General features: G+C 50.0%; 1 protein-coding gene across 14 annotated transcripts in view; it reads left to right on the top strand.

Annotated features, from left to right (window-relative positions):
- The window catches only part of EHMT1 (euchromatic histone lysine methyltransferase 1), a 2,375,011-nt gene that overhangs the window by 2,285,240 nt on the left and 69,700 nt on the right, over nt 1-20,071 (top strand). For all 14 annotated transcript variants that reach the window (XM_069609714.1, XM_069609713.1, XM_069609712.1 and 11 more), the window contains one exon: nt 19,044-19,122. In XM_069609714.1, the coding sequence (XP_069465815.1) occupies nt 19,044-19,122 (79 nt within the window). The remainder of the gene's footprint in view (nt 1-19,043; nt 19,123-20,071) is intronic.

Below are 20,071 nucleotides of genomic sequence, written 5' to 3'. Positions count from 1 at the left end.
GTAATTAGTGCTTTAGACCCAATGATCAAGTTAAATGTTCTCTGAACTCTGGCCTTCTTCCATTGCGTTCCAACACTGAAGCTAGGAGTCTGGGAGTCATCTTCTACTCCTCCCTTTCCTTCATCCCACACAGTCAGGACATTGTCAATAAGTCCCACTTTCAGCTCTTCCTTCTCAAAGGGAAAATGAAATGATATTTTATTTGTATCGCGCTCGTACACAAGTGTTTCAGAACGCGACCAGGCAAAAAGGGAGGGGAACAAGGGAGAAAAACAGCGATCTTACTAGGCCCCGTGACATTTAAGAAAGCGCAAGTGCATGGGAAAGGAAAATGGGGGAGAAGTGCCTGGAAAGGGGGTGGAGTGGAAAGTGCGAGGCAGAGGAGAGAAAACATAAATATTAAATAGAATAAAACAATAAATAAGGGTGATAAACTATGGTAGTTCAGCCAGCAAGTGGCAGGTGAAAGTTAGTCAGAAAGGTATATCTGATAAGTGCAGAAGAAACATGGGAGGGGGACTGTATGGGTACAGATAGAGAACCCTGGTGCAGATGGTGGCCTGTAGGCAGTGCAAGAGGGTGGCAGGGTGAGCAGGTACCTGGGCCCGAAAGAACAGAGGGTGGCCAGGTGCACAGTGCCAAGAGAAGAAACAGATCAACAGGGGAGAAGGGGGGGCAAAAGCAGAGGCAAATAGGAAGGTCTTGAGAAGTTTCCAGAACCGAAGATGTTTTTCCTCAAGTTTCAAGGTGGCCGGGAGGCTTTTCCAAAGGGAGGCACCAGCCGAAGACGGAGATCTACCCCCTGCTCGTTTTTTTGCATAACTAACCCTGAGGGAGTTATAAGTAGAAGAGCGAAGGGCTCGAGAGGGGAGGTATTTACGGAGGGATAGCTGAAGGTATTTTGGACCCAGGCCCCAGAAAGCCTTGTGGACAATGCAGAGGGTATTAAATGTAATCCTTGCATCCACTGGGAGCCAATGAAGGGATTTCAAGGCTGGAGAGATACGATCCGAGGGCTTGAGGCCAAGGACAAGTCTCACAGTCCTGTTCTGGATTAGTTGTAGAGGGCGGAGAGTGGAGGCAGGTAGATTTAGAAAGAGGCTGTTACAGTAATCAGTCTGGAAAGAACCAGAGCTTGGGAGACGGTGAGGTTTTGAGGGAAGGAGAGGAAAGGCAGAGTACCTCTAAGGAGGTGAAGTAAAAAGTTAGATTTTTTTTTGGAGACATCAGATGTGTGCGGAGAAGGAAAGTGTAGAGTCAAAGATAACCCCAAGGTTCTTAGCTGTGCAGGTGGGGGTGGGAGGATGGCAAAGGGAGGTCGGCCAGAGAGTGAGAGGAAAGGATGGAGATGGTGTACCAATAAGGAGGATCTCAGTCTTGTTGGCATTTAGACATTGATCATTGGCGGCACACCAATTTTGAATGGCGATTAGACAATCGGAGATGAGGGAAGGAGAGGAGGAGGCTGATGAAAGCCTGAAAATGAGTTGGGCGTCGTCAGCATAGCACTGGAAAGTTGAGCAGAACATTGAGATGCACTAAGCAAGAGTTGCCAGGTATTGGTTGAAAAGCCAGGGCGAGAGGATAGACCCCTGGGGGACACCACATGTTGAGAGGAAGATGGGAAGGGCCCAAGTTGTACCTGTGAGGGTTGATCAGAGAGAAAAGAGGTCAGCCAAGCCAGAGCCTGATCAGTGATACTGAAGTTGTCACTAAGACAATTTAGCAGGGTGGTATGGTTGACCGTGTCGAATGCAGAGGAGAGATCAAGTAGGATGAGGACAGAGGGAATGTTAGAATCCAGGTTGGAGAGCAGGTTTTCACAGATGTTCAGGAGGGCAGATTCGGTACTTCTGGCAGCTCTGAAGCCAGATTGGTGGTCATGGAGGGAGCCAACAGAGTCGTAATGGAGATTAAGCTGAGAGATGGCCAACTTTTCCAGGAGCTTACCAAAAAAGGGAGTAATGGAAATTGGGCGGTAGTTTGCCGGACATGGTGGATCAGCAATGGATTTCTTGAGGAGAGGATTCACAAGGGAGTGTTTAAGAGGGGAGGGGAAAGAGCCAGAGGCAGAAGAGAGGTTGCAGAAATCAGCAAGGGCCGGTGCAAGGGTGTCAATGTGGTTGTCAGTGGTTTTAGAGGAACACGGATGGACCTGTTTTGATGAGGTTTTCATAGATCGGACTTGTCTAGATATCTCATAAGGGGAGAAAAGGAGGAGAAAAGGGGTTGAGGGGTAGCTGAGGGAGGGCAGCAGGCCGAGAGGGAGGAAGAGGGGGAACAGAGGAGAGGGTGGACAGGATGTTTGGGTATTAGAAATAAAGTGAGGGCAAGGGCATTGCAAAGATCCTGAGAGGTCAGAGGAGTGATGGAGACTGCAGCAGGGTTGGCCAGCTCCTTGCAGATTTTGAAAAGTTCGGCCGAGTTGTTAGATGCCGCAGAGACGCAGGCTTGTATGTGGACTCGCTTCTTAGTGCGGACAGCAAGTCGGTATTGCCTTTGGAGCAGGCGGCAGGCCAGTTTGTCAGAGGAGGAGCAAGAAGCCTTCCATCTCCTCTCCACCACCCTACACTTCTGTTTAAGTGTATCTAGGTCAGTCATATCAAGAATTGCACTTGGCTTTGGACTTCAAACGGATCCTCAGGACGGGGGCAAGAGTATCAAGAGTAGCAGAAATAGAGGAGTAGAGAAGAGAGAGGGCTGTGTCACGGTGTGAGTCAGCCTGGGGTGGAGGAGGGGGGCAGAAGGTTGCAGCGAAGGCCTCGACTGACACGTTTCATGGGCCGGATATCTGAGAAGGTGGGTGGAAATCTAGGAGTGGACATGGCTTGGGGGGAGGAGATGGAGAGATGAGAGGAGGCAGTGATCACTCCAGGAGAGAGTAGTGGTAAGGGGGGATAGAGAGGGGGAGGCCGGATGAGATCAAGACATCAAGTGTGTGGCCAGCCAAGTGAGTCAGGCCGGAGGGAAGGATCGAGAGGGAGAGTGAATCGCAGAGGACGCGAAATAGTGAAGATGAGAGACAGGTAGAATCAAGATGAATGTTGAGGTCACCAAGGAGTAGAAGTTGAGTGGTTGAGTCCAAGAGGGAAGAGGAGAGGTCAGCCCACTCAGAGAAAAGAGGTGATTTGACCAGGGGGCCGGTAGAGAATAGCAACAGTAAGAGAGTGGCTAGGAGAGAGAGAGAGCCTGCAGACTAGGCATTCAAACGAGGAGTAAGCTTGAGTGGGAATGAGAGAGGCAGGGATCCACTCAGGGAAGCTGAGGGCTACACCCCCTCCAGGCCGATTGGATCAAGGAGTTGAAAGGATCTTGTAGCAGTCGGGGAGGAGAGTGTCAAAACTCATGATAGAGCTGGCTGCGAACCATGTCTCGGTGAGACCGAGGACATCAAGGTCGAGTGTTTCTAGGAGGTGACAGATAATAGACGAGTGTTTTAATGGCCAAGTGAGAATTGAGTGTAGCGAGATGAAGAAGGTTGCCAGCCTTAAAGACCTTCCGGGCAGGGGTGCAGATCGTAGGTACGCCCTGCAGAGGTGTGGAAGGAGCTTCAGATGGGGCAAAGGAGGAAGCGGCAGAGGGCAAGGTAGCCAGGGGAAGGGAATAGGGGACAGCTGGAGATGAGGAAGTTGATGAGGCGAGTGAACTGCCTATCAAAGAGGAGGAGGTTAGCCTGAAGGCCTTGCACCATGACAGTACCATTTAGATGGATGTTAATAAAGACTCTGGAGGAGTCAGAGATTCATACGTACTTCCCAGCGGGTGCCACCATTAATGGGAGAGGAGGAGACAGGACAGAGTATAGAGATCATAGGTCCAGAAATCGAAAAAGAGGATGTCAGTGAGGGTTTTTCTGGCAGAGGCGCTGGAGTAGGTACAGCGATGGGGAGACCAGGGTTAGAAACCAAGATATCCTTTTTGAATTTCTTCTTACCAGACTTAGTGAGAAGGGAAGGAAAGTTGATAGAGAAACAGTTGGAATAGATAGGAGGAACGGATAATGCCATGGGCAGGTAGAGAGAGAAGGCAGTAGGAGAAATATATCAAAAAAAGGTAGCAGGCGCTACTCTCCAGAAAGAACATGGCCTGATAACCTGTTCTGAGATGAGTTTGCAGCGCACTGTACCTTCCACAGATGGGAAATATCCATTTGCATATCAGTCTTTGTCCCGCCCACATGGGCAGTCCAGCACTGAAATGCTATGGCAATTCCTCTCTGAACAAGTGTACCAACAGCAACCCCATACACGTGTTTCAGCCTTGTTGGGCCTTATCATTGAGGTGAAGCTGTGCATCGCTGAGAACAGTGAATCCACGTCTGGTTACCCTAGTAGGAGAAATATACAAGATCAGAGGTATGGAGCGGTCACTAGGCTAGCAGGTAACAATTTAGGGCCAAAGTAAGGTGAAGAAAAATACACCAAAAAATTGACTTTACCAAAACACACCAAAATTTGGCTTTCTGAAAACACACCCAAGTTTGACGTTCCCCAAACACACCCACGTTTGACGTTCCCCAAACACCCACGTTTGACGTTTCCCCAAACACAAACAGACATTGAAATTAAGGCAATAGTTTAGGCACTAATTGGTAAAAGAAATGAGGTGGGATTATAAGTGAGGGCTTTTCCGCCATCTGTGCAGGGGAAGAATGTCCTGATTATGACAGACAATACAGTGGCCATGTACTACCTCAACAAAAAGGGGGTGGGGCAGGGTCACCCCCACTGTGCAGAGAGGCGATGCATCTCTTGTTCTGGGCCATCCAGCAGGAAATTCCGATCTCGGCAGTTCATCTAGCCGTAGATGAAAATGCAGCAGTGGATGCTCTGAGCAGGCAGAGCACTAGTGGATCTCTTCACCACCAGTGTCAACCGGAAGTGCGAAAGATTCGGTCGTGGGAATTTCCACCAAGAGGAGCCTTAGGGGACGCATTCGTAGTGGAGTGGTCCTTCCCACTGCTGTACGCGTTCCCTCCAGTCCCTGGCATTCCGCAAGTGTTGCGGAGGTTGCAGAGGTTCGGGGCCCGGATGATCCTCATTGCTCCGGCATGGGCCAGGAGAGCGTGGTACCCGAACCTTCTAGACATGTCCATTTGCCCTTCACATAGTCTTCCCTACCGAGACAATCTGCTCTCATGGGAAGGGGGTCGAGTTCTCCATCCAGAGGTCAAGTCTCTCAACCTTCATGCTTGGTATCTGAAAGGCTGAGATATAAGTATTGGGACCTCCCTGAGGACGTGATGGAGGTGTTGCTTTCGGCCAGAAGGCCCGCCACGAAATCCCTGTACCGTTGCCGTTGGAGCAAGTTCTGCGACTGGTGCAGGGGACAGAATGTGGATCCTTTTCAATGTTCCATTCCTTTGGTTTTCTCTTTTTTGCTTTCTTTAGCCCACAAGGGCCTGAATGTGGGTACCATTAAGGGCTACCTGGTGGCGCTGTCCATATTTAAGCGCTCGTCTGAGGAATGTTCTTATTTTAAAATTCCTTTGATTTCTCAGTTTCTAAAAGGGCTAACTCATGTATTTCCACCGTCGCCTTTCCAGGTGCCGGGATGGGATTTGAATTTGGTTTTAAAGTTCCTAATGGGAGGGAGCTCTGTTTGAGCCCTTACGTTCTTGTCCGTTGAGACTGTTGTCTTATTAAAACTGTATTTTTAGTTGCGGTTACTTCCGCTCGCAGAGTGAATGAGTTGCAGGCCCTTTCCACCAAACCACCCTTCACTGTGTTCCATAAGGACAGGGTTGTCCTGAGGGTACGGCCTTCCTTTCTTCCGAAGGTTTTGTCGGAATTCCATCTGAGCCAGAAGATAAATCTTCCGGCATTCCATCCTCCTCCACATCCTTGTAAGGAAGAGGAGAGGCTCCATAGGTTGGATCCTAGGAGAGCTTTGAGTTTCTATCTCTCACGATGTCCCTGGTCAGAGTGGAAGAGCAGCTCTTTATTGGTTAAGCTGGAAGGCGTTTAGGTCAGGCTGTTTCTAAGCAGACCTTATAGCTGGATCATTTTGACGATCTCTGAATGTTATCGTTTGGCGGGGAAAGACCCTCCTGTAGGTTTGCGGGCCCATTCTACTAGGGGTATGGCTGCCTCCACTGCACTACAGAGGGGTGTTCCGATTTGCAAAGCAGCCACTTGGGCCTCTGTCCATATTTTTGTGAAACATTCCCTGGACTCTATCCATGGGCAAGATTTGTCCTTTAGCAAGACAGTCCTCTATTCTGCAATTCGATTGGGCATTCTAAATTTTCTAAATTCTTTTCTCACCTCCTTACGTTAGTACTGCTTTGGGAGTCTGTCAAAGATGTGGAATACGTCAGAGGACACAATACCCTCGAAGAACAAGTTACTTTCTTACCTGGTAACGTTCTTTCGATGGGATGTTCCTCTGACATATTCCACATCGTACCCTCCCTACCTCCCCCGCTACAGAATTTCTTTTGCAACTGCAGCTTCTGTTTCCGCAAGGCTTTATGTGGTAAGGTTGGCAGAAACTTGGTGCCATTCATTCTGGAGGAAAAAAGTACAACTGAGGCTACGGGCGTTGTGCGTCCTACATATAACATCTGGTGACGTCGGCCGTCGATAGAGGTCCTCGAGGGAGCGTATAGACGTCATCGACGCAGGACGCCTACGCCGAAAAAGTTTCCGAAGCAGCACAGCTGTGGTAATCAATGTCAAATATGTGGAATACGTCAGAGGAACATCCCATCTAAAGAATGTTACCAGGTAAGAAAGTAGCTTGTTCTTCTTCGGTTTGCATAGTATATTACACCATTTGTGACATATTTTAATGCATCTGATCTCATTGAAATACTGAAGGATGATTCACCCATATCTAGTAATTTTTAAATACCCCTGTGTTACCCTGGTTAATCATTGTGCACATGGGCATAATCAGCCCGTTTTGTCATTGAGATGGTTCATTGATTCATTATTGTATGGTTAGATTTATAGGACTTCAGTATATGATACAATTCTAATGGTTTTATTTTGTCTTATTTTCCCCTTACTTTCTACCTATTGTTTTGGTACTTCGGCCTTGTTTATCATTTTGTTGTATTGCACTCTTTTTGCTTGCTCTCTAGCTCTATGTTCCGTTGAAAATTACAGTCTACCTTTTGGTATGTGTATCTAACACATCGGGAAATGTTGATGGTTATTGTAATTATGTCACATGGTTATCATTTGAATTGTACAATAAAGAATTTTGTTTTGTGCCTTGAGAAAGACCTAGTCAGTCGAACACGTGTCAGCACCGTTGTACAAACCAAAAATATCACAATTAAATTGTTTTCTGTATCAGACATTACTTCCAGGATCAGACTTTAATGCAGGAACCCAGCCAATCAGACATACTACATTCAAACTTGGTGGGGAGGGGAGGGGAGGGGTTGGCAGTCCTTTCAAAACAGCCAGCTTCCAAGTTTCATCTGGATTCTCGCAGGCAGGCTGGAAGATAATGTGCTGCAGAGTTTGTGTCTCCTCACTCGCTTCCTGCCTTCAGACACTCTGGAGCCTGGGCAGGCTTGACCGAGGTCTCCCGCCGAAAGACTAAGAAGGGGCAAGAAGCACGAAAATGGCAAAAAATATGGGGGTCATTTTGTTAAAATAGGCACTCAATGGTGCCTTTACAGCAGCTGTGAAAACAGCCTGCAGTAAAGGAGCACCACGTTTGTAAAAAGGTTCACTGCCACCAGACATTTAAGGTGCACTTTGTCCGTGCAACAGAATATTTACAGTGCTAGTGAGAAATGAGATACATTGTATCGCCCCAGCACCCCACATAAGGTGTGTGTTGGGGAGAATTTTCATTTCTGTGCTAATTCCCTTCAACCATAAGAGACTCCCAGCTCTCTTGCTGGACTTTAAGACTTTTTAATTTTAACCCTGGAGCGAGTGAGACCTTTTTCTCACTCAAATGTGTTTTGACCTGATGTGTTTCCACTGTTCTTGGAATCTGACAAACTCTGTAGGCATATACTTTTTGTATGGTGACACACAGCACCCTCCGTGCAGTGTCACAGTCCTTTGGATTCCTCAAAAGGTTTAAATACCTTCTCTTGGATAAACTACTGTTTCCAAGAGTAGTTAAGTGAAATTGACTTTACTTACCCTTTTCTCTTTGTAGACCCAGCACACACGATCTTCCATAGAGTGCTGGATGGGTTACTTAGTATCTAGCCTCTTTGTCTAGTTTCTCATGTAACATTTTTATGTTACCCTTTCCACAATTAATGGCTGGTGGCAGTGGTTTATTTTTCCTACCATTGTGCCTTTTTACCGTAGGCTGAATCCTCAGCTGTAGTATTACACCCATAGGTGCCCATTTTGTCCAAATGGCCCTGGTCTTCTTTTTTCGCCATTTCTTGTTGGAAAGGTCCTTCTTGAGATTTACTCTGCGCGCCAAACCAGGTTTGGTCCCTTTGTTCGTTTTGAAGCCCACCTCTGGCTCCAGCCTGTCTGGCAGGGCAGGAAGCGAGGAAGGTTCCCGAAACTCCCTGTGCTTAGTCTCCTAGGTTACAGGAATGCACCAAAGGTGATTGGCTGACTGTCCTTGGAGGACAGCCACCCTGCGGTGTGTGTGACAGCTAGGCTGCGAATGAATGGGAGAAACTTGCATAAAAGGCGAGGTCTTTTGCAAGGAAGGCAGAGTCGACCACTGGACGAGGGAACTGAAGAAACTGGAAGAGAAGCTTGCTGCATCCTCATGGACCATTGGTTTGCCTGGCGAAGCCCTGCTGCATTGCTGAAGCTCCCAATTTCTAATCGACTAGAGCAGCCCGGAAAAGGACAACTTCTCCCGTTGGGTTGGTGGGACCAATCCGCCCCAAGACTAACTTGCCTCGAACCCCTCTCTGCTGGCTGTACTTCTTTGCTGCTGCGGGGACTGAGTGCCAGGTAACAGGAACACCAGGACGAGTGCATCCCCCTTAAGCTGGACCCGAGCTCCAGGAAGATCCTCTGGACTCCCTCAAAGCCGGATTAACTAAGCCTGAGCCACCTCAACATAGTGCTGGACACCAGAAGCAAGGAAAGTCCACAAAGAGTCCAACGACCGTGGTGTTGCAATTTGCGAGTAGCAGAAACCACGAAGTACTGCTGATCTGGAGTGTGCCCATTGCTGCCGCCGACCTTCAAACCAAAGTGCAGGAGTCCCCAGACGTCCTCCCACTTGTTCCCACGACTGAGGCCCAGGAAAAACCAGATCTGCAGTACTACAACAGGAACAGAAGCCAGCTAGAACCTTTCCTTCAGACTCAAGGAACTGTGTAACTAGGGGTACTTACCTCTTGTTGTGTGTAGCTTGCTTACTCTCGCTGGAGACTTGCATTTGCTGTCCTTTGCAGGGTTACTTGCATCTTTGCCCCTTGCTTGCACTTTTGTACTATCTTCAAGAAATGCCTCAGCTCCCCTTTTCTCAATTGATGTTGTCTGTCCTGGCTCCCTGAAAACTCTTCTTACCCTCTGACTTTGTGTTGATCTGTCCCTACAAAAAGTTGTACATACTTTATTTGTATAGCTGGGAAAGGGTTAACCTATATTTCATTTAGGGATTGAAAAGTGCTTACCTGTTTGAGAAGCTTGTTATCCTTTTGTTTCCTTCCCTAACCTTTTCCTTTTTCCACAACCTCACTATTGCATAAAGTGTAAGTGATATATGAATGTCCACAGTGTCCTAGCTATTGAAGTCACCTCAGGGTGTAGGAAGTGTGTGTGTGTTTGTGTGTGACATCCCAAAAGGGTATCTACTTACTGAAACTAAGGGAGTGTATTTTTGAAGTGTATTTTATTGTTGTCTCGTGCCCTTTCTAAAGAAGGCTTATTTTGATCTGATATGATATCGCATTTATAACGTACCTATACACAAGTGTTTCAAAGCGCGAAAACTGACTGTTAAATTAATAATTAATTTAATAAGCAATCTTCAGTATAAGTGTTATCTGAATACCTGTCACTGTGAATCTCTGCACCTCTAAAGCTCACATTGACCCCTCTTGAGATAAGTCTGGGTGCTCAGTCACTCTACCAACTTGTGTAGTACAGACTTATACCTAAGGTTGGGTAGCCTATTGCCAAGAGAACAAGGATGGTGTAGTCTCCCACAGGGTTACTACATACAACCTTGCCTAACAGCCTGCCTCTGTCTCCAGTGTGTCTAGAAATGCAGGCAGTGAGGTAGGTTCCCAACCTCCCCTTTCCTTTGTCTCTAGGAGTGCCTGAATGCAACCAGTCCCGATTGGCTGGCTATCTGTCCTTTCAGGACAGCCACCCTGCTGTGTGATTGACAGCCTAGGTTGTGCATGAATGGGAGAAACTAGCTTAAAAGGTGAGGTTTTTGGGACTAGAGGCAGAGTCGACCACTGGGAGAAACACCTGACGAAGAAACCGTGAACAAAGCTTGCTGAATCCTCCTGGACCTTGAATTGACCGGTAAAGCCCTGCTGCTGTGCTGAAACCCCTTTTTCAATTCGACAGAGAAGCTCCGGAAGGGACCACTTCTTCCCTTGGGTTAGTGGGACCAACTAACCCCTACAGGAATTCCACTTGACCATCTTGCCTGATTGGCTGTATTTCTTTGCTGCTGCAAGAACCAAGTGCCAAGGGTCAAGAAATCAATAGCGGAGTACAAAGTCTGAAATGCGGACAGAAACTCCAGGAGTCTAAGGACCCTCCAGAAGGAGGACGACCAGAGCTTGAGTCCCCTCACCAGAGTGTAGGACCCAAGGAGTGAAGGAAGCACAACCGTTATCCGAGACCCGTGACAGTGCTGCTTACTAAGCTGAACCCCGCAAAGTGTAGCTGAACCGAAAAGAGCCCATAGCTACCGACAACCTCCAAAGTGCTGCCGCAGGAACCCTCCACACATCCTCCCTCTTGTCCCCACGACTGAGGCTCAGTAACCCAGGGTTTTGCATCGCTGCAACAGGACAGAATCCAGCTAGCCCACTCTTCATCAAACCAAAGGTACTGTTTAGACTTGGGGTACTTACCTCATTGTCTTTTAGCTCTGCTTTTCTCAGTTGGGAATTGTAGTGGCTTACTTTTAGAGTTGATTCCAACTCTCCTTTCACAGGCTTAACAGATTGTGACCCTACAAGTGATTTTCTACAAACTCTCTAACTTTGTGCAAGACTTTTATCTAAGAAGGGCCTCGGCTCCATAGACTATTTCAAGTTGACTTTGGCTGTCCTGACTCCCTGCATACTCTAGCCCATACACCTTGATATTGTTTGTCCCTCATAGGTGGTAACTTGTTTTAGACTGTTACTGTTGGGAAAGTCTTGTCTAGATTTCATTGGAAGATTTAGTTCTCCAGCATGGGGTCTGGCATGGATTCACATGCTCATGAATATTCCCCGTCGTCAGGTCGGGAATCCTCAGTATAGAAACAATCAGTATCAGCATCAGTTTAGTTTCTGCTCTGTCTTTCTTAGTAGTAACCAATCACTGGTCTCTGGGTCATACTGCCCCCAGCCAATGACTGCCCTCTCCCTAAGCCCCGCCTCTGGCAGCCATGCTCAGATTTTTACCGCACATTCAAGTGTTGGGAGTCCTCGTGCTGTAGCTCTCGAGCTTTTGCTGCGTTTTTGCGCTTTTTCAGGAGATTTTTCTCATTTTTCGGTTAAATAGAGCCTCAAGCTCCACCGTTTCTACATCCGATCAACGGGGTCCCGTTTCGAAGTTTTCTATGCCCCTCAAGGGTGAAGATTTCGTCGAGTTACGCTTTTGGAGGATTCCAGAAGTTCTGAGGCCTACCCCAGACATGGCCCAGGAGAAAGGAAGCTCGACGCCCGGGAAGCTGTTCAGGACCTGCCCTGGATGCCAGCTTCAGAATGTATTCAAGGAGGATGAGCATTCGTTTTGCCTCTACTGTCTCCATGAGGACAATACGCACATGGAGAAGGACTGTACGTTTTGTGGGAACATGTCGGAGCGGACTATGAAGGATCGCCACCTCCGTCTCGCCAACTGGCTGGAAGGGAAGAGCCCGTCAGGCGAGAAGAAAAAGAAGTCCGAGCGGTCTTCTAAGTCCTGTGAGGGTGCCCCGGCGACGGGGCCCAACAAAAGGCCAAGCACCGCAAGTCCGCGGGCACCGGGAGCGCTGAACGGTCGGGCTCCTTGGCTGCCAGGCAGGGCACAACTTCCCCGGCGCCATCAACCAAAAGCCAACGCTCTGGCTCAGCTAAGAGGAAGTCCGAGAACCCGGCGAAGCTTCTGGAGAGGCCCCGGTCGATCTCGAAGATTCCGGCTGAGGGGGAGCGAGGCTCGGCCCCTCCCCCCAAGGTGAAGGCCCCAGGCGTACAGAAGGTGACGATGGCCTTAATTCACCCTGCTAAGACCTCGATTGAGGATGTCGCAGCGGCCCTGGCTCAGCCTGTGGAGGCTACGCCAGTGGAGGGAACCTCAGGATCCAGAGTCTCCGTGCCACCGCAGAGGGGGGGAGTCTTTCAGGCCCATTGAGAAGACCCCCACGAAGTACCCGTTGGAAAAGGAGGGGGAGGGGCAGGTAGCCATCGTGGATACGGACACGACCTCTGAAGAAGAGCTCATCGAAGTCGTGGAGGAGGCCCAGCCCATCGGGAGGGATCCCGACGAGGGCGACGACGAGAGCGACGGTGTTGCTGACGAGGTTCCTCAAGAGCCCTCGCGCCCATCGTTTCCGGTGCCGCAGGACACTTCGGCGGCCATTTTGTGAGCGATTCAGTCCTTATGCTCGGAGATAAGGACAAGGTTGCCCCTCCCACGATGGAGGTACCTGAGCCAGACCCGACGGGGGAACCGGAGCCGGGAGCTTCGGAAAGTCCACCGCATAAGAAGAGGACGACGCATCCTCCGCCACCTCTCCCACCTCTGCGGCCTCCTCTGCCTTCCCCCCGGTCTACTACCCATGGGGATGATACAGGCACGGACACGGCTACGACAGGTACAGATGACGACGGAGGCGACGACGGGACGTGTCCCCCGTCGTCCCCTGCTCGGGCGTACCCGCCTGACGAGATTGGATCCTTCCATGCCATGATTTCCAGGGCATCTGAGCTCTTCCAGCTCTGCCCAGAAGAGAAGAAGAAGGAAGGGTTCCTTTACCAACGGCGCAAGGCTAAAAGGAAGACGGTCCTCGCCGTACCACTTCTTGATGACATCTGGCATGAGGGGCTCGCCCTCCTCAAGAACCCTGCCATGGCGCCTGCAAAGAGGGACCGGTAAGAGAAGTAGTACCGGGTCCCCAACGCTGCCCCCTTGTGCCTTTGGGCACAACCTACCCCGGATTCGGCCGTCTCGGCGGCGGCAAAGAAGAAAGCTTGGGGGGCATCGGCCTCAACATCAACTTCCCTGCCGGACGGCGAGGGCAGGAAGCTGGACACGATGGGACGACGGGTCATCTCATCCGCAGCGACTATCAAGGTGGCCAACGCCCTGGCTATCGTAGCCCGCTACGACAGAGAGTTGTGGTTCAAAATCGCCCCTCTATTGGACTTCCTTCCAGACGCCAAAAGGGCTGAGGCCCTTGAAATCTTACAGGAAGGTGAGATTGCTTCAGACCACGCCATCACGGTGGCAACGGACATCGCCGACACCGGTTTCCGTCAGTTGGGCAACGGCGTTTACCTGAGACGATGACGATGGCTCAAGGCGACGGATTTCCGCCAGGATGTACAAACCAAAGTTTTGGACATGCCCTTCGACGGGAACAACCTGTTTGGGAAGGCGGTTGATGAGTCCCTTCAGGCCATCAAGACAGACACGGAGACTGCCCGGGCACTGGGAGTGCTCCAACGACGACGGCCGTCCTTTCGGAGCTCCGGAGGCAGACAAGGTGCCTCCAAGGGATCCGGTGTTGGAGTCCATCTCCACCGACCGTTGGATGCTGGATGCCCTGGCCCAAGGGCACGCCCTCGAGTTCCAGAAGAAGTGCTCTCGCGTTCGACCCGTGGCCAGGAAGGAAAATCGCGATGCTCAAGAAAGGTGCCATCGAGCTCATCCCAAAGAGGCTTCGGGGCTCCGGAGTTTACTCAAGGTACTTCCTCGTAAAGAAGAAGACGGGAGGATCCTGGACCTGCGACGACTGAACAAGTACATCAAGGCACAGAAGTTCCGGATGGTCACCCTCCAGCACGTACTGGGACAGCTGCAGGAGGGCGATTTCCTGTCGTCGTTGGACTTGGAGGATGCGTACTTCCACATCCCCATTCTAAAAAGACACAAAGTTCCTCAGGTTCGTGGTCCAAGGGCGGCACTACCAGTTCAAGGCCCTCCCGTTCGGATTGAAGTCGGCACCCAGGGTGTTCACCAAGTGCCTCGCACCGTTAGCGGCACGACTGCGCCTGCAGGGGATCCACGTCTACCCCTATCTGGACGACTGGCTCATCCGGGCAAGGACAAGGGAGCTCGCCGTGGAGCACACTGCGAAGACCGTCCAGCTGCTCACGGACCTGGGGTTCTCCATCAACTTTTCAAAATCCCACCTGGTCCCGTCGCAAGTTGCCCTGTTTCTGGGAGCCAAGCTCGACACAGTGGCGCGGCTGGCCTCGCTGACGGAGGAAAGGACCAGGACCATCCTGGGCAAGGTGCAACGTCTACTGGCCATGGACATGGCCAGGGTAAGATCTATCAAGTCCCTCCTCGGGATGATGTCCTCCTGCATTTATCTGGTGCGCCTTTGCAGGCTTCGGATGCGCCCCTTACAAGAGTTCCTCGACGCCCGCTGGGTCCAGTCGACGGGCAGCTTCGAGGACAGGATCCCACTCAACGAGAGGTTCTGTCAGGTGATCCGGTGGTAGGGTACCCGCTCTCATCTGTCGGCGGGCACAGACTTTCAGACCCCAGCTCACCAGGTGACGGCGGATGCCTCCCTGGAAGGTTGGGGAGCGCACTCTGGCGATCTTCACGCGAGAGGCCTTTGGCTCCCGGAGGAGAAGTCACTCCACATCAACATCTTGGAGCTCCGCGCAGTGTTCTGGGCCCTCAGGTCTTTTCTTCTGTCCCTCAAGGGCAAGGTGGTGAGGATCTTCACCGACAACACCACCACGATATTCTACATCCAAAAGCAGGGCGGAACCAGATCCCCTGCCCTATCCAAGGAAGCCCAGGATCTGTGGCATTGGGCCATCGCCCAAGGGATGTTTCTGGTGCCTTTTCATCTGGCAGGAATAAAAAACACCATCGCCGACTCACTCAGCAGAGAGCTGCGCTCGTGCCACGAGTGGGAACTACGCTAGGATCAAGTGGATCGACTCTTCCGACAATGGGGCGAACCCCAGATCGATCTCTTCGCGACGGCGATGAACTCCAAGTGCCGGAGGTTCGCCAGCAGGTTCCCCCAGCTGAGGAGCATGGGCGATGCTTTCTCGTTCCCCTGGGACGGCCTCTTTCTTTATGCGTTCCCTCCGCTGCCGTTGCTGCTTTCGGCTCATCAACCAGCTCAAGAGGTCCGGGTGCAGGATGATCCTCGTCGCACCAGCGTGGCCGAGACAGATCTGGTTCCCGGACCTTCTGGACTTGTCAGCGTCCACACCAGTCAAGCTGCCAACGGACGCGGATCCTCTCTCCAGAGAAGGAGGCGCCATTCTTCATCACAACCCAGAGTCGCTGAACTTGCAGGCCTGGCTCCTGCAGCACTAGAGTTTGGAGGGTACGACATCCCAGCTGACTGCAGAGAGGTTCTTGCAAAGGCCAGGGCATCCTCAACTCTCAAGTTCTACAGACATAAATGGAAGAGGTTCTCTGTCTGGTGCCGTGCACAGAAGATGAACCCTCTGCGGATTACGGCCCCTCAAGTATTGCCGTACCTACTGTCATTGGCCAAGGCTGGACTAGCTCACGCTTCCATCAAGATACATCTGGCCGCCATCTCACGATACACCAGAACTACGGAACGGGCGTCCTTGTGGTCTCATCGGCTGGTGAAGGAATTTATGAAAAGATTGTTCCGATCATTCCCGCCGGTGAAGGCCCCTGCCCCGGCGTGGGAGCTCAACGTGGTGCTGACCAGGCTCATGGGGGCCCCATTTGAACCTATGCATTCGGCACCGTTGAAGTTTCTGTCGTGGAAGACAGCATTTCTCGTGGCCATCACCTCCGCACGACGAGAGGGAGAGATCCAGGCCCTATCTTGCAAGCCACCATACTTGACGTTTCACGACACGAGGGTGGTGCTGAGGACGCACCCCTCCTTCATGCCCAAGGTGCCGCCGGACTTCCACCTCAACTAACCCTTGGTGTTGCCAGTTTTCTTCCCGTCGCCGGCTGAGAGGACTCTGCACTCGCTGGACGTAGCTAGAGCGCTGAAGTTCTACGTGGACCGCAAAAAGACTTTTCGGAAGACATCACAGCTGTTTGTAAACTTTGGACCTGTGAATCGAGGGAAGGCTCTCTCAAAGGCTTCCATTTCCAGATGGCTCTCCGGCTGCATCATGCACTGTCACCTTTTGGCAAACCGACTGCTGCCCGGCTGTCCGAGAGCCCACTCAACCAGAGCGATAGCTGCTACCACAGCATTCCTATCTGGTGGGCCCCTGCTCGACATCTGCAGGGCTGCGACGTGGAGGTCGACACACACCTTCACGAGATTCTACTGCGTCGATCGGGACTCCAGGGAGGAGTCCAGGGTCGGCCAAGCAGTGCTGTGCAACCTGTTCGCTTAAGGTGAGCCTGGTGAGGAGGTAAGAAATGCTTAATGTTGAGTTTTTTGTATTGCTTAATGTTGAGCCTGTTGCCACCTCCAGGGGTTGTGCATGTGTATACTGCTATGTATTCTTATATTCATGAGCATGTGAATCCATGCCAGACCCCATGCTGGAGAAGGAACAAGTTACTTACCTGTAACTGTTGTTCTCAAGCATGGGTCTGGCATGGATTCACATGCGAACCCTCCCGCCTACCCCTCTGCGGCTCTTCTCTTGTTCATACTGCCACTTTACGTGTTACCAAATCTGAGGATGGCTGCCAGAGGCGGGGCTTAGGGAGAGGGCAGTCATTGGCTGGGGGCAGTATGACCCAGAGACCAGTGATTGGTTACTACTAAGAAAGACAGATCAGAAACTAAACTGTTACTGATTTTTTCTATACCGAGGATTCCCGGCTTGACAACGGGGAATATTCATGAGCATGTGAATCCCTGCCAGACCCATGCTGGAGAACAACAGTTACAGGTAAGTAACTTGTTCCTTGCCCTCACATATCCTGAGAACCTGTTCAACCTTTTTCCTTCCTTAAACCTTTGCTTTCTGCAAACTCAGAATCTGCAAAGTACAACTAGTGTGATAAATGCCATTACTGTTCTTGTGGTTGAAGTCTCCTCTCGGTGTAGGAATTGTGTATGAAGCATATACAAAGATTATCCACTAACTCGTTCTGATTCTGAAAAGGGATTTTAAAGTTTATTTACATGGTTACACGAATTGCCTTTTTAACATATGCTTATTTAAAAATTTATGTTAATAAAATAAATCATTATTTATAACAGAAATCTTGAGTTTAAGGGTTACTTGTATTTACGAATTTCATTGCTACAGCTCTACAGATCACATTTAAACCCCCTTGAGATAGGCCTGGCTGCTCAGTAACACTACCAACTTGTGTAGTACAGACCTATACCAAAAGTTTACTTACCTAATACCAAGCAGATGTGTCATTTGTAGTCCCACACAGTGTGACTACATCCAGAGGCGTTGCTAGAGTGTGGCTGAGGGGGCTATAGCCCCGGGTCTTTTGGTTGTAGGCCCGGATAGAATCTCGGGGGCTACAACCAAATGTCTAGCTAGCCCTGAGTCCCGACATTAGCGTAGCCCCGGATCTTTTAAAGATCTATCAACACCCCTGACTGCATCAATTATTAACTAACAATGCAGTGTGCTGGTTTTCACCTAACAAAATGTAGAAGGGATGGAAATATCCTTTCTGCCCTTGGGAACTGTAGTTCTCACAAGGTTAGCCAGAGAAAGTAAAAGGAGAGCCCTAAAGGCAGCCCTGTAACAATAAAAAGGTATGTACCAAAAGTTGTCAGAGGATAAATTAATAAGGACACTATGGAGAGTCTTAAAAATGACACCCATAAAAAGAGTAAAAGGATCCCACCTCACTGAGGTATATGGAAAAATAGTCTACCAGTCCAGCAAAAAGTTCTGGGGTTCTCACAAGTGAGATAGATTTAGCACAAAGGTTAAAATCTTATCTAACACCCAGATCCTTTGAAATGTATCTGGGCAACCCGTTCCTTTACACCATCTCTTCTAGAGCCCTCCAGTGATGCATCACTTCCTTGCACTTGGCTACCGCTGTTACCTCTGTGACCCCCTCCACCCTTTTTAGTTGGCGGATCCCTTTTCGCAACCACTAGTCCCGTATTAATGAGGTCCTTGTCTCCTCCTGAGCTCACAGCGCCCCCAAGAATATGAAGAGGGGTTAGTTTTGAGCATCGTGGTATTTTGTCCCCTCCCGCCTAATCCCCCCACCCCCCCGCCCCCCCAACAACCGGGTCAGTACCGTCAAAACCCTTTACCAGTAAGCTTTTGTTTTTTGTGCAACCCCATAGTAGGTGGAAGAAGGACCCCATTTACCTCCAACATTTTAGACAAACATTGTCCTCTGTCCTACCCATTTTGTGCAGACCAACCCTAGAATAGTACACTCTGTGTAGTACCCTGAGTTGCACCATCTTCAATCTTGTGGAGATATTGGCCTCCCTCACCACTATGTACGCATCCACCCATTCTTAGCCCTTCTACCCTTTAGGGGTAACATATTAAAAAGGAATGATAGATTACATTTGCCAAAACGATGACTTTGAACATCCTAAAATTTAAAGTGTCATCATATGTGCGCTTCAGCATTTAATTTATTTCTGTAATCTAAATTCATGTATTATGAATTAATGTTGCCATTTCTGTTTGATTTTTGGTTAAGTCTGATTTAAAGGTTACATTGTTGGTAATTTCATAATTAAAATAGTTTAAAATAACTTGTCTGCATGTTGGGTATGCAGTCTTAATCTGGTGAAATGAAAGTGGCTGAAGTAGGTTTTTTTAATCACTTTTCTTGTAGGTATGTTGGAGAGATGATTACTGATTCAGAGGCAGATGTTCGAGAGGAGGACTCCTACCTCTTTGACCTTGACAACAAGGTAGGGTACCTTCGGTAGAATACATTTGATAGTTTGGTCAAACTGTGCTCTGATTCCCTGTAAGTTTGTGCAGTAGTTTGGCACATTAGTTGTACAAGCTGTTTTTGCATAGTTCTTTGGGAAAAGAAACTTGCAAAACTTGGTGAATAATCATATGGATGGCTCTGAACATGTTGCCTTTAATTAAGTCATTACACACTTCCAAACTCTTAAGCTTAGTGTAGCCCGTGGCCCCACAGTGCCCGACTAGTATGGGCTGCATGCTTGTCCTCCAAGGTAACGCCTATAAATAAGACAGACACCAGGGTAAATAACGTGTGTTTTTTTTTGGAAGATCCCATCCTGCCTACCATGGGACTGGATGGAATGTTAACAAAAGAAATAAAGGAATAGAACTCCCGTGCCCAAGAATGGATTGGGCAGGGGAGAGAAAAGAATCCAGTAGGATTTAAAAAAACAAACCACACTTTGAAAAGACAGTTGAAGAAAGGAGAGAGGAAAAAAAGATAGAGAAGCAGAGGAACTTGCCTTGGGTGGCGCTGCCTCGAGCACCTCCCCCTCGGACCTAAATCCACCAAATGGTGATGGGCAGTGTATGGGGAGCTCCCTGTCCTACCCCCAGAGACGTGGGTGCTGAGCCGCTGATGCTAGTGACAGCACGGCTGCCCAGGGGTTGTGGCAGCTGTAGGCCCTCCCGGGTGCTTGACCGGATGGGCACAGCAGTATCCGCGGCCTAGGCAGCTTGCCAGGTGCTGCCTGGGCCAGCAAAGAGCAGCCCAGCCCTGTGTAGGAAGAGGGATGGTGGGCGGGGGCAGACCGGGCAGCCGGCCGTGCCCCTGATGGCCCTCCTTGTGGCCAGCAAGGTGGACCCTACATAAAAGTCCTCCCGGGCTGCATATGTAGGCGCAGGGCGGGAGTTGGAGACCAGAGCGCGCTCCACCCAGGTGGG

This window comes from Ambystoma mexicanum, chromosome 8, assembly GCF_040938575.1.
Source record: "Ambystoma mexicanum isolate Mex_15411 chromosome 8, UKY_AmexF1_1, whole genome shotgun sequence".
Lineage (NCBI taxonomy): Eukaryota > Metazoa > Chordata > Amphibia > Caudata > Ambystomatidae > Ambystoma > Ambystoma mexicanum.
Note: the sequence above shows the minus strand (reverse complement) of the source record. Positions and strands in the feature narration are given on the sequence as shown.